The sequence below is a fragment of the Myotis nattereri genome, assembly GCF_964212035.1.
Source record: "Myotis nattereri genome assembly, chromosome: 12".
Taxonomy (NCBI): domain Eukaryota; kingdom Metazoa; phylum Chordata; class Mammalia; order Chiroptera; family Vespertilionidae; genus Myotis; species Myotis nattereri.
Window position 1 is genome coordinate 65,278,662 of NC_138087.1, and position 15,098 is coordinate 65,293,759.

The window sequence follows — 15,098 nt, forward strand, 5'->3', positions numbered from 1 at the left end:
AGGCAGTTTCACATGGCCTTTTAAGTCTCAAAAAAAAAAAAACGCGAAGTGGGCAGCTATTGTCTGAATTTATGCATGAAAAACTGGGGCTCCGGATCTGACTTGCCAAAGGTGTCCAAGCTAACAAGACACAGACTTGTAAGTTAAACTTAGAAAGAGGTCTTTACCCTCCAAATACACAGCACCTATCTACCTCTAAAGTACTATTTTTTGAAGTAGGTAATACTAGCTCCAACTTAACAGATGAGGAAAGAGAGCTTAGGATTCATTAAGAATGTTGACCAAGATTACAAGGGTAGTAAGTGGCAGGGCTAGGATTCAAACTTCAGGCAGTCCAACTCCAGACCCAATGTTCTTTCTAGTATGCTGATTATAGTAAGGTTGAGATGAGAATATGGGAGAGATTCTAAGCTTTACTAGACAACTATGTACCACATGACTTTGTACCCTGGCCACAGCCAATGTTGCCAGAATGGGTCCCTCACTCAATTCATCCATTCCTCAGGTTCAGAATTGGGACCAAAGAGTCAAGCCTCCCTGAGTGCCTATACTTAATAAGAGTATGCCAGGAAAGAAACAACATGAGCATCCTCAGCCTACCCTATGGAGCACAAAATCGGAGAAACTGGTCTGCAGAAACAATAGCATGGAGGTGCAGAGAGAGGTTGGCAGAACTGGATGACTTCCAGTCCTTCATTCCAAACCTCTCCTCTTTGGAAAAGGCCCCTCTGTTTCCATAGACTCCTTGATTCCTTTGTAGTAAATGCCCCATTTTTGCTTAAGCCAGCTCACAACTGGGTCCAAGTACAAATGGAAGGACTTGACCGGGGGGAAAAATAAAATTTTTAAAAAACTGATTCCAGAGAGAGGAAGGGAGAGGGACAGAGAGATAGAAACATCAATGAGAGAGAATCGTCGATCACCAGCCTCCTGCACACACCCTCCTGGGGATGGAGCCCGCAACCTGGGCATGTGCCCTGTCTAGGAATCAAACCATGACCTCCTGGTTCATGGGTAGATGCTCAACCACTAAGCCACATCAGCTGGGCAAGAAACGTACTTCCATAAAAATACATTAAAAATTAAGCAGTCAACACATGCCTAGGATCAGAAAGGAAGTCCGTTCTAAGATTCTAGCCCAGCCGTGGGCAAACTACGGCCCGCGGGCCGAATCCGGCCCGTTTGAAATGAATAAAACTAAAAAAAAAAAGACCGTACCCTTTTATGTAATGATGTTTACTTTGAATTTATATTAGTTCACACAAATACTCCATCCATGCTTTTGTTCCGGCCCTCTTGTCCAGTTTAAGAACCCATTGAGTCAAAAAGTTTGCCCACCCCTGTTCTAGCCTCAAGGGACTTTCTCAACCATTCATCCCTTTCATTCCCCAACTGTCATCCAAATTGCAACAGCTTATTAAGAGCACTGTATGTTCTCCCAGCCCAATTCTTTTCGTTAACCAGTCCCTCAACTGGGAATACTCTCCCAACCATCTCTCCATCTCCACACATCCAAATCCTCCCTATTCAAAGTCCAGCTCAAATCCAAAATGTTCCACACTTACACATCCCATTCTGGCACTATACACTCCCCCAGACCTTTCTACATCTCTCCTGCCACTTATGTGTACATTATGTAACTGCCCAATTTGCCCTTCACTAGCCATAACAACTCTTTGAGGTGTGACTTGAATCTGACTCCACCTGACTCCCTCCATCCATCTCTAGAGTTCCCGGGTTGAGAAAGAGTGACACAAATTTCTTGGTATCCCAGCATTTAACTCAGTGTCTTGCAGAGAGTAGTTGCTCAAATACCTATTGAATACATGAAATCTTACTTCCTCTGCATTAGAAAAGCTACTTAGAAGTTTATACAGGCATACAGAAAAAAAAAAAGAAGTTTATACAGTTAACATCTACAGCAAGGCAACTGGACGAAAAGGGGCCACATACTAAACCTGACAAGCTCAGGGAAGGCTGTATGGCGGACTTACAAACTCAGAGACCTAAAATAACTTAGCATGATCTGAAATTAAAACTTAACTTAAAGCAATTTATGGTGGGTATTTAATATCCTAGGCTAGAATCTTCCCTGGCAAAGGTCAACTTTCACCTTAATTAAGCCTGTTTATTGTCTTTTTGCCCACAACACTAGAGGCCGGTGCACCGATTAGTGCACATTGAAAGTAATTAATTAGAAGGTGGCCAGTGGGGCAGGACTGGGCGAATCACCAATGAATTTCATGTAACCCATTAACATCTTCTAATTGTAATATATAAAATAAGATGCAAAACTGCCATTTTCTGGAGCATTTTCTCAATCTGTTGAGATTTTCTTCCTGGCAAGTGTCATCAGTTTAGCTCAAACTCACAAAAATTCTCTACTGGTTTGAATATTTCTTTCATTGACATAATTTATAATACCTGACATCAGAACCTCTTAGAAAAGGGATTGTATGTTTTTTATTCCTATGACAAGTGCTTAGGATTCTTTTTATAGAAAGAAGATGAAGGGAAGGAGAAACAGGATAATGAGAAAAATTCCAGAAGGTCCAATTGTGTGGCAGAACTGTTCTGCTCCAAATCAGGAAAGGTGCGATAGTTACTGCACAGAGGAGATAAGAAAAGAAAAGGAGATGGAGGGAAGACGGATCAGTGAACGGGAGGAAAATCAAGGCTCCACAGCAAGGCCTTGCCCCATGACTCACCACATCTCTGAGAGTTAACTAAATTCCTGAAATGCTTGGAAAAGGGGATCGTGTGTGCATACCAGTGAGACAGGGAGTTTCCTGTCCAAGCTGACCTGGGTGGTTCCAAAACACCATTTTTAGAAGGAAGCCCAGAAGGTAAGAAAAGCATAAAGTAAAGTAAATTATAGGAAATTCATAAAAATTAGATGTGATGGAAGAAGGATAAATACCTCTGAATTTTGACAATATTCTGCAATTATGAGTTTGAGGCTGAAACTATGAAGAATAAGGAAGTTCTAGCTGGCATCTAGGTTTTGTATGTAATACCCAAACTTTACTGGTAAATAAATCCTGTGAATTATAAACCTAACTAGGTACTAACTGAAAAAGTTAAAATCCACATATCTATTGATTCCTCTACCATTTCAATTTACTAAATGCCACTCTAATACTTAGAAAAATCCAAATGAGGTCAACAGGATACTTCTTGAGGAATTAATGCTTAGAATTGTAATCTCTACTCCTTAGTTTTGTTGTTGTTTTTTAAGATTTTTGTTGTTGTTGTTGTTTTTAATCCTCGCCAGGAATATATTTTTATTGATTTTAGAGAGAGAAACATCAATGTGAGAAACATCAATCGGTTGCCTCCTTTACACACCCCAACCAGAAATTAAACCCACAATCTGGGTATGTGCCCTGAAACCACTACCCCTTTTGGTGGTGTACAGTAGGCATGCAACTGAGCCATACCAGCCAGGGCTACTCCTTCCTTCTTAAATACAGGATTGCTCCCTCCCCCACCTTTTTAAAAGGAACTCCATAAATGCAAATGAACTTATAAAGGGGAATGTCAGGAAGTCTAGCACTAACAAATATATTAAGTCAGAGGTGGGGAGAGGATCCATTCCAAGAAAGAGACAACCCATCACAGTTTCTGCGGGAGTTGCCTCCTTCTAGCCAGGGCAGTCCAAGGGGGTGGCAAATAACCCTCGCAGGCAATGAAGTCCTGAGCAAGAGATTCCTAACACAGTCCCTGCTGGCACCCATCATCCAGAAATATGGCAATCGACAGGCCATCTTCCTGTGCCCAGGCAGATATTCCCAGGGCCCAGGCAGATACTCCAATATGAACCCCTGCATCAGGATACACTAGTGACTATTCTAAGCAAGGAAGGGGAGCCTTGCTTCTCCTGCCACTTCAGAAATCCTAACCATCTACATATGATGTCAGGCTACTTTAAGCCTCCTCCCAACCAACCCAGCATAGCCCACAGCAAGGCCACTCCTCCCTGCTCACACACCCCATCCTGTACTGTCCCCTCCTCCCCTAACACACACACACAGAGGAAGGGAAGAAGTCATAGGGCTAGCTAGGCAGGGTTGGGCCAAGTGAGGAGACAGCAGCCCACATCTGTATCCTAAGTTTAATGAATAAGTGCCAGACCCCAGATGCACTGAGGTCCACAAACATTCCCACCTCCCAAGGAGGCCCTTTCCCTCAGAGACAGTAGCTGGCAGATACCCAGTTAGAAATCAGTGTTAGTAAACTGATGAGCAGAGAGATTAGCTATGAAAGCTGGCTCAGAGGAGGTAATATATACTATGCAAGAGTTCAGACTGCATAAAAGTCAAATATGATAGTTAAGATCCAGCTAATTACTTAGGACAGTGCTCATTTTGATGTGTAAACTCTAGAATGTTCTTTTAAGAAAGAAAGAATCTAAGAGCGAATAAACAATGTCCTCCTCATTTATCTTCTAAACAATTCCTTCAACAGCCCAATTTTCCATTTTTCTGTGATGGAATGAAGATATGTAAAATAACAAAAGTTGTTCCAATGCTGAACTTTGGTTTATAAAATATTCCATTCATTGCATCCCTCAAAATTCTACCTAAATGAATTAAGGCATCATACATCACCATCAGCAATATACATACTGAAAAACAGAATGTACTAGAGGAGGAGGAACCCAATAGTTAAATTAAAAGATAGCAACAAAATGCACCTTTGGATTGAAGCTACAAAATCCCAGACACTCATAGTATATTCAGCCCATGACATCTGAGAATTACAATCTGAACTTACAGAGTTTCAATCAAAGGACCATCCAATATCATCCAAGAGTGAAACTAATACCATACTCTTGTTCAGTCTCAGGATGAAGTAGAATCAAGTGGCTTTCCCATCACAGTGCATGTCAAAATGGCAGAATTAGCACTATCCAATTACCAGAATAATACCTCTGTCAATACCTCAGTCAATACCTCTTTTCACAAACAAAACAATTAATTCCATGATGACATTCCTGGAGCAAGTAAAATCATTTTTTGTGGTTGTGGCAGACAATGCTACTTGTAAACTTAACACTCAGTCTTTTCCTTGTGCACGCTCCAAAGTAACATCTTGAAGTTTTATCTTTTTCTCTTTCTTGCTAACTTTTCGAACTTATGTTTACGTGAAAGCAGAGAATAGAACTTCAGGTCCTCAGAAACTAACATGAACTAAACTGATTCTCTCAGGATAGCTAGAAAAGGAGAAAAGCCCATGAAGACCTAGAAGGGTAACTGTTGCTTGATAACCAATGCATTTTTAAATTCTGCTACAAAAAAAATGCATACATCCTAAAGAACTAAATCTACTAACCTCTACAATCAATGTGATACATGGTTTATCCAGTCTTGACAAAAATCCTCTGGATCACCAAGGGTATGTTCATCCACTCGTACATATGCAATTGTATAAAGAATCTATTATTTAGAACACCAGAAAAAAAAACAATTAAAAGATTTATATTCACAGCTACCATTTTTTTTTATTATTTTGATTTTTATTTATCGATTTTAAAGAGAGAAGAAAGGAGAGAGGGAGGGAGGGAGGGAAAGAGAAACATGGATTTGTTGTTCCACTTATTTATGCATTCATTGGTTGATTCTTATATGTGCCCTAACCTGGGATAGAACCGGCAACCTTGGCATATCAGGATGATACTCTAACCAACTGAGCTACCCAACCAGGACATAGATACCATTCTTTTTTTAAAAGTACTTTTCATTTCTATGCTAAGATCCCCTAACTGATGCCCCATAGTGATTACCAAATTGGAGAAAGAATAAGAAATATACTCTATAAATAAAATTTACTATGTAGGATATGCTAATAATTTAAAAATACACTGGTAATTATTCACTGAAGACTAAAAACTCTAATATCAATGCAACATATATTTTATCATATATGTGCATATGTGTATATTATAAACATACAAAACCTTGCATTAAAATTAAAAGTATCTGAAATATACAATAATTTTGTAAGAAAAATATTAGTATGTAGGCACACATGTTAGTAGCACATTTTAACTGAGAATGTAACAGTCATAACTCTGGGAACCTTTGCCCTCTCTCAGCACTCCTAATCCCCTTCCTTGGTTCTTCTTTGTCTTTTTCTCACCCCTACATATACATAGCCCCCAGACAGCTAGCTGTCTTTTGGACAATCTGTCCTTTCCCATGACTCCACCATCATCCCTACTCTTCCCCAAACTTCAAAACTAAAGTTCTCACACATTTACAATCCACTTGCCTAGCACTGTGCCAAGTTCTTAGCATGCATTCTCTTACCATTCTTATAACAACCCTGTAAAATAGGTTTTGTTATTTTCCCATTTTACAGATGAGGAAACCAAGACCCAGAAGTACCTTATTTAGGATATTAACTACAAAGTGGCAGAGCCAGGTTTCAAAGCCAGCTCTGACTTCAATGCCCGACAGTTTTAGCCTCTATCCAAAACAGTCTCCCTAAACAACTCAACATGGGTGCCTCAATTATTCAATCATTAATTTAACAAATAATTCATTTGTTGGACACAAACCTGTTCTATTTTCTACTCCCACCTCCCTACATCTGTCTAGAGCAGCCGTGGGCAAACTACAGCCCATGGGCTGGATCCGGCCCGTTTGAAATGAATAAAACTAAAAAAAAAAAAAGACCGTACCCTTTTATGTAATGATGTTTACTTTGAATTTATATTAGTTCACACAAACACTCCATCCATGCTTTTGTCCCGGCCCTCCGGTCCAGTTTAAAGAACCCATTGTGGCCCTCGAGTCAAAAAGTTTGTCCACCCCTGGTCTAGAGACTACACTCTCCCCACCCCTCTCACCTCTCAGGTAGATTCTTGGAAGTATCTCTAACTCCTTCCTCTCCTGAATAACCCTCATCTACTTAGCCAGTAATTTCTGCCTATTTTAGAGACTCTAGATTATATTACCTCCTTGCCAATTCAAACCATAAATTTCTTTTCCCTGGCCACTGTGATACCCTCCTAATTAATTAGTCTTTGCTGCTCCTGTTCTCTGGATCTTTGTAATCAATGTTACACCACTGCCACCTGTTATCCTTATAAAACAAATCTACTCATGTTACAACCCCTGCTTAAAAGCCTTTGATGGTTCTCTACTGTCTACAGAACAAAGTCCAAACTAGTTGCGTTGGCATTCCTATATGAACTGGCCTCAACCTATCTTCCCAGCTTCATCTCCTACTGTTCCCCCCTAAAAATAGCAATAATTTATACAGAGCTTAATTGTTTATGCAGTGCATTTTGACATACATTAATCCTAACAGCACTATGAGACTAGTATTTCTTATTATCCCAATTTTATGATAAAGAAACTGAGACTTACAAAGGTAAGATAATTTGCCCAACATCCCAAATTGTAAAAGGCAGAAAGGGCCAAGTCTCAAACTCCAAATCATATCTCCTTCCCCTTCATGCAGCCATAGCACCCCCATTCCAGTATATCAGACTTACTCAAACTTTCTCGAAAAGACACATTATTTTCCAACCTCTGTCTTAGCTCAAGCTACTGTTCCCTTAGAATGGAATACTAGTATCACTTTTTGCCGTTTCCAAAGAACTGTTAGGCATTTTTCATATCATACTTCACATTATTTATATTTACATATAAATCTATCTCTGTATTGAATTCTAAGGCCTCTGAGGACAGGACCATTAAGGTTTTGGGGGTTTTTTTTTTTCTTTATTGGTTTCAGAGAGGAAGGGTGAAGGAGAGAGAGATAAAAATATCAATGATGAGAGAGAATCATTGATTGGCTGCCTCCTGCACACCCCCACTGGGGATTGAGCCCGCAACCCAGGCATGTGCCTTTGGCCGGAATCGAACCTGGGACCCTTCAGTCCGCAGGCCGACGCTCTATCCACTGAGCCGAGCCGGCTAGGGCAAGGACCATTAAGTTTGTCACTCAGTTTTAAAGTCTGCTAACTGAACTAATAAACATGTGGGGAAAACAAGCCATATAAGATGGCAAGTATCATGGCAGAGACTGGTCAGACCTGAAAACAGAGATTGGATCAGACCATCTGGAACAGGGTCGCCAACCGATGATCCGCAGACCACTGGCGGTCAGTGAGGTCCAAAAAGGTTAGCAACCGCTGGTTTAAGAAAACCTTTGGAGCAGCGGTCGCCAACCTGTGGTCCGTGGACCACTGGTAGTCTATGAGGTCTGAAAGGTTGGCAACCACTAATCTGTAGCAAAATCAGACCATCTGAGCTACTGGCAGTGACTACAACTTTAACATCTTCTGAACAAGGTCGAATGCCCTAATGCCAACAATTATCACAGACATTGGCCTTTATAAATACTAGAGACCTGGTGCATGAATTCCTGCATGGGTGGGATCCGGCTGGCCTGCCCCAATCGGGCGATCAGGTGAGCTGGCCAGGGGAGGGGCTATGGGCAGTTGGCAGGCCGACCCTGCCCCCTATCTCGGAGGAGGAGGGGGGAAGAGGGGGGAGGGGGGTGGAGCAGCTAAGTGTGGTTGGCTGGCCGCCCTGCCTGGTGGTTGAACTCCCAGTTGAGGGGATAATTTGGATATTAGCCTTTTTATTATATAGAATTACATTTTACTGAAAGCATAAAGAAAAACAATAGGATGAAATTGAAAGATTGGAAGTTGGTAAAAAAAAAACAACCACACACAGAAATATTATTTTCCATTTTAACATTCCTATTTGGTTAAGTAACCAAAATTTAAATGATACAGGCTTGCTTTAGCTTTTTGCCAAAGATCAGTTCAATTGCATATATGGCTGTCATTAAAGGTACCATCTCAGAATGCCCACAGAATCCCATGGCTCATCCTCTAAAAGGCACTAGGATTCCTGGCACTGGCAGAGAGACTCTCTCAGAAGGTATTTGACATGTTGATTATCTGACCAACTTTTGCAACTGAAGTTTCCCATGGCTGTGTCAAATGGTCAAATTGAATACTCGTAGTATCAGTGTGTCTTAAGATACTGAGGATGCCTTATAATTATAAAGCCCAGAATATGAAATCACTGAAAGTTGACCAGGTGAAAAGTCTCAAGTGCTTCCTTCTCTGTCAGAAATCTCCATACCCACTACTAAAACATAACTACATTGTCAACTTTTCCATGAACTGGCATGTACGAGAACAACTAGCCCACATGCCCTGCGCTGAATTTCATTTCATTCCAAATAGTTACATAGAGAAAGAAAACTACAGACAATAACCTTAAGTAATTCACAAACTAGATTTCAGAACTGCCTTTGTCAAACTAACTGTTCTCTTTATTTTGGCTTCTTACCTCAAAATCTATGTTCTATTCAATATACATCAGAATGTTGCCACATTTTACACACTACAGATTTATTCCAGAAGCTAGCAAGATATGGAAGGGAGAGCCATGTTGATCTTGTTATAAACTGTATATTTTCCCTTTTGGATAGAGTAAATACAGTGGTAGAGCAGAAATAACAAACGTAGGAATCGGAGAATCTGAGTTCAAGCCATAACTCTGTAAAATGAGGGAAGCTCCACCACTGAGAAAATAACAGCACCAAATTCACAGGGAACACTGCTGCATGGCTTCTATCAGTTCACATGTACAAAGTGATCAGAACACATGGTTAAGCCTTCAAACATCAGCTTTACTATTATTCTATTACAATACCTGACTCAAAGTGACAATTAATGATATTTGTGAAAACAAATTCTAACAAATCACAACTCAGGATCATAACTTTTGCCAACCCTCATAACATCAATGATACTACTCCAAAAAATAAAGTAAAATAAGACAATCCTAATCCTGCTTCTCAGGAGATCCTGAAAAGTGTGGTGGCAAATACATTTGAAAGCAGGGGTAGATTTAATTTAAACTTATGGCATGTATATCACTTCAAATGTAAAGATAAAAAATGAAAACTGTATTATCAGCTGTACATCTCTAAATAACAGACCTGGGAACTACAGATCTGTTTAGCATTATAATACATTTGGGTACTTAGTTATATTATTTATATGGATTCCTCCTTTCTTCTCAACAGTATTATAATTCTTTTGTACCCCTACAGCAATGTTAAATAGCAGTCAAATAGATGAATTAAAGTAACATTTCGCAGAGAATTTAGCAAAGCATCTGCCTTGATCTTTTCATCAACACGAACACTCTAACTGTGGTGCACAGAAGTAATTCAGCCTGAAGGCTGGTTATGAGCGCAACTGGCGTCTGACACACCTGAGATCCAACTCTACCGCTGACTAGCTGTGGGAGCTTGGGAACCTAAAGCCTGTTTTCCATTCCATAAAACAGCGATAATTTTTACCTACCTCTTAAGATTATTTTGACAACTGAAAGAATATATACAAAGCACAACAATGCTAGTGCTGAAATATTTAGGAGGAAGTGTACTGATGCCTCCAATTTACATTGAAATGCATCAAAAAATGGATTCATAATGCCACTGAACTGTACACTAAAAAAAAATAGTTAAGATGACTAATTTTATGGTATGTGTATCTTACCACAACCTTTTTTAGTAAAAAAAATTAAAATAAAATTGTAAAACACAGATTGAAAGATGGACAGACAGACATGTGATAAGGCTAGTATAATATCAAATGTAGAATCTAAGCAGGGGTATATGAATACTCATTTTCAACTTTTCTGTATATTTGAAGATTTTTACAATAAGCTATTAGGGAAAAACAATGCTGGCATGTTGTAGTTTGCTTTTATCATCATCTACTAGTCAGAAACAATAGCCAGTAAATATTCAGATACTTAGCTCCTTTTTTATGGCAGAATTTAAAAAAGCACCTTTGTGCCAGCCATCTATCCTTTTATTATAGCCATTCTGAAACTAAAAGTTTATTTGAAATTTCTTAGATAGTATATATGTGTGTGACTTCAAGTTAAATTATTCTAAGGTGCCAACTGCCAAGTGTTTAATCTTTCCTGAAGAAATACAGAAATCAAGTCAACAGACATCTGTGGTCGATGATTGATAATTCAACCAAACACTGGAAAAGCAGGATTGGAACTGTTTGTTCTTAACTTTTCCAGTAGCTGCTGCTAAAGCCAAAAAATTCCTTAACTAGAAATACTATCAGCACTTTAACAGGTATCTAAAGTACAAATACATCAGCCACTTTAAAATGATATCCACTCTGCCCTGGACAGTGTGGTTCAGTGGTTGGAGAGCATCATCTGATACACGGAAAGGTGGAAGTAAGTTTCTGCTACCAGTAAGGGCACATATCCAGGTTGCGGGTTTCATCCCTGAGCGGGGCGTGTGCAGATGTTTCTCACATTGATGTTTCTCTCTCTTTCTCCCCCTTCCTCCCTTTAAAATCAAAAAATTTTTAAAAGACTAAAATGATATCCACTTCTTCTAATTTTGTTCCCCATTCCAACTAGTACTTCAGATTTTAACGTGTTTATTGGTACAATAGGAATAAATATCATGCAATATCAAAATTTTTAATGTCAGACCCCTTATACCCATAAAAAATAGAGACCTGCCCTGCTCGGTGGGTGATTGAGCACTGTCCCATGCACAGCAAGGTCTCTGATTTGTTTCCCAGTCAGGGCACATACCCAGGTTGCAGTTTCAATCCCGGGTAGGGTGCTTATGATAGGCAACCGATAGATGTTTCTTTCTTTCTCTTTCTCTTTCTCTCTCTCTCTCTCTCTCTCTCTCTCTCTCTCTCTCTCTCTCAAAATCAATAAAAAGACATACTCAGGTGAGGATTTTTTTTAAAAAATACAGAAATAAAGTGTTGGTAAGGACATGGAAAAACTGGAACCGTTGTAAATTGATGGTGGGAACACAAAATGGTACAGCCACTGTGGAAAACAGTATGATGGTTCCTCAAAAATTTAAAGATATGCCTGGCCAGCCACTGTGGCTCAGTGGTTGAGCATCAACCTATGAACCAGGATGAACCAGGAGGTTACCGTTGACTCCAGGTCAGGGCACATGCCCAGGTTGCGGGTTCATTCCACAATGTGGGGCCTGCAGGAGGCAGCCGATCAATGATTCTCTCTCATCATTGCTCTTTCTCTCTCTCTCTCTCTCTCTCTCTCTCTCTCTCTCTCTCTCTTCCTCTCTGAAATAAAAAATATATGTATTTTTTAAAATAGAATTACCATATGATCCAACAACCCCACTTTGGGGTAAATACCCAAAAGAACTGAAAACAGGATTTCAGAGTTATTTGTATACCTATGTTCATAGCAGCATTATTCATTAAACATACAAGCAACCCAAGTTTCCACTGGCATGAAATGGATGAGAAAATGTGACATATACATACAGTGGAATATCATTCAGCCTTAAAAGGGAAGAAAATTCTGTCACATGCCATCACATGGATGAACCTTGAGGACTTTATGCTAAGTGAAATAAGCAAGTCACAGAAAGGCAAATCCTGTCTGACTCCACTTACATGAGATACATAGGGTAGTCAAAATCAGAGACAAAAAGTAGAATGGTGGTTGCAGGGGCTGAGAGGAGTTAGGCCCTAATGTGCAGCCAAGTGGTTCTCAACCTTGGCTGCACATTAGAATCACCTGGGAATCTTGTTAAAATCCTGATTTCTGGGCCTCATCATTAGTAACAAAAATAATTTCCGGAGAATGAGGCCCAGAAATCAGGATTTTAACAAGATTCCCAGGTGATTCTAATGTGCAGCCAAGGTTGAGAACCACTGAGTTAGGGTCTAATATGTATATGGAATTTCAGTTTTGCAAGATAAAGAGAGTTCTGAAGAGTCTGGTGATGTTTGCAGAACAACATGAATGTACTTAATATTACTGAATTGTATACTTAATGGTTATGATGGTAAATTCTGTTATGTGTATTTTACCACAATAACAAAAAATGGAAGAAAAAAAATCAGGAAACTAATCTCCCCAGAAGGCCTGGAGGCGCTCCAGCTCGGAACTGACAGACAAGCAAGCAACTCAGTGGCTCTCAGCCCCTGGTCTACCTCTAAGCATGAGACCTTGTCCCCTCGGCCTCTCCGTCCTGCCCAGGGTCACACCGACCGTTTATCTCAGCTTCAAAATGAGCAAACCCTACTCCTTGCTACACCAGTTCTGTGCTAAAACACCAAGGAACGTAACCCCTCTAAACCTGCCTCCTCTTTAAAATAAGGATAGTTCCTACCTCCCTGCTTCAATCAGCTTGTTCTGAGAGCAAACATGAGATCATGCACATAAAAGAACCTTTACCCTGCCAGGCACCAAAGAAACAGAAACTGTGTTTATCACGACTTTCACGTGGAAAATCCAGAAGGGGCTAAAACAGCAGGAACTTCGCAAAGCTGGGGACACCATCCCCCCGCCCCCCCCCCCCCCCCGGGCTTCATTCCAGGTAACACTCACAGGCATCCCCCTACATAACACCTCATTTTTGTCATTCACTGAAGGGCGGCACTGAGGAGGCAAACAATCCCAAAGCACTCATCTCACCACCCCCGATGCCGTCAGAAATGTTCTGACACGTCCTAGACACCGTCCATGTGAATGCCCCCCGCGTGGGCCTGCACGGCCCGGGACTACACTTCCCACAAGGCATCGGGGCGAGCCCGGGCGGCGGGCGTGGCGGCCTGGGGTTCAGGGTGACCACCGCTCTCCGGAACCGCGACCGCCGTCCCCTGGAAAAGGCAACGTTTAAGGTCGCGCGTGCACTGGCGCTCCCCTCTGCAGGCGCTGTCACCCCGCCGTCTCTCGGGCGGCCGGCGCCGCCGCCCTCGCCGCTCTCCCGTCCTTCCTGCTCCGCCTGAGGGTCACCGCCGGCCCCGGGCCTCTCCGCGGGTTCCCGGGGTTTCACAGATAGGCATCTTCTCCCCCATCTGAAAGCGCGATGGCTACGACTCGCTCCACAGTTGGGGTCGGGGAGCGGGGCACAGCGGGGTCAGACGGGACAGGCGGACGCCACCCGTCACCCCGGGGCTCGGGCCGGTCCGCCGGCCCAGGTGACCGCGGGCAGGGGGCTGGCTCCCCCACCCCCCGAGGCAGGGCGGATCGCGGGCAGAGGTGGCTCCGCCTGGGGCTCCGGTTTCAATTTCGCAACGTGACGGTGCAAACCTGAGGCCTACAAACGCCGGCGGCCGCGTCCGGCGCCCCGCCCGCCCGCCCAGGCCCGGGCACCCCAGCCCCCTGTCCGCCGATCCGCCCGCCTGCCCACCGGCCCGAGGCTCAGCCCTCGCCCGCCCGCCCTCCGGCCTCCGGCCCCGCGCGGCCCCGGCCCCGGCCCCGGTCCCGGCTTGCGGCCGCAGGCTCGCCGTGGCACTTACTCAGCTCGTCCTGGGAGGCGGAGGCGGCGGCCGCAGCCATGTTGCGCCGCGGCGGGAGGGAGGGGCCGGAGGGGGAGCGCGTGGCCCGGCGGCGCGGGGGGCTCGCGGCTCGCGGGGCGGCAGCGACCCGGAGCCGCCTCAGGTCGCTCGGTGCGGGCCGCGCGGCGCCCACGAGGCCCGCCCGCCGCCTGCGCCCTCCTCCTGCCCGCGCGCGGCGCTCTCGCCGTCCCCCGCGAGGTCGCGACTCGGGCGCTCTCGCCGCCTCGCGCCCCTGCGGAGCCGCCGCCGTCCGTCGGCCGAGTCCGGTGCGCCCGGCCCGCGCGGCGGCTCGGAGGCTCGCGCCGCGCTCGCCCAACTCACGCCGGTTTTATATTTAGAAAGAGCTGAGCCATCCTCCCAGCGGCCCCCCCGCCGGGCCCGCCGCGCGCCGCCCGCCCTCGCTCGCTCGCTCGCGGCTCGTCCTGCCCACCTGCCGCCGCCCGCCCCGCGCGCCGGAGCCGGCCCGGGAGCGCTCCCCGCGCGGACCCGGCACGCGGCGGCCTGCACGGCGGCCTGTCCCCGCCGCCCCGCGCAGCCTGCAGCGGGGCCGGCCGCGCGGGCCTCTGACCTGAGTCCGAGCCGGTCTCCATGCCGGGGATGCGGCGCTCGGCCCCCGGAGCGAGGCGTTCGGCGGACTCGGCCCGAGGACCGCTCGCTGCCCACCCGCGAGGGGCTCCTCCGAGCGCGGGCCCGGGACTCGGGCGGGGGCAGCTCCTCGCCGCGGGGCCGAAGCTGC

At 44.2% G+C, this 15,098-nt stretch overlaps 1 protein-coding gene across 1 annotated transcript in view; it reads right to left on the reverse strand.

Annotated features, from left to right (window-relative positions):
- The window catches only part of ECPAS (Ecm29 proteasome adaptor and scaffold), a 102,000-nt gene extending 87,330 nt beyond the window's left edge, over nt 1–14,670 (reverse strand). Inside the window, exon 1 of the mRNA XM_081103897.1 lies at nt 14,324–14,670. Coding sequence (XP_080960023.1) covers nt 14,324–14,363 — 40 coding nt within the window. The 5' untranslated portion in view covers nt 14,364–14,670. The remainder of the gene's footprint in view (nt 1–14,323) is intronic.
- Nucleotides 14,671–15,098: the final 428 nt, after the last annotated feature.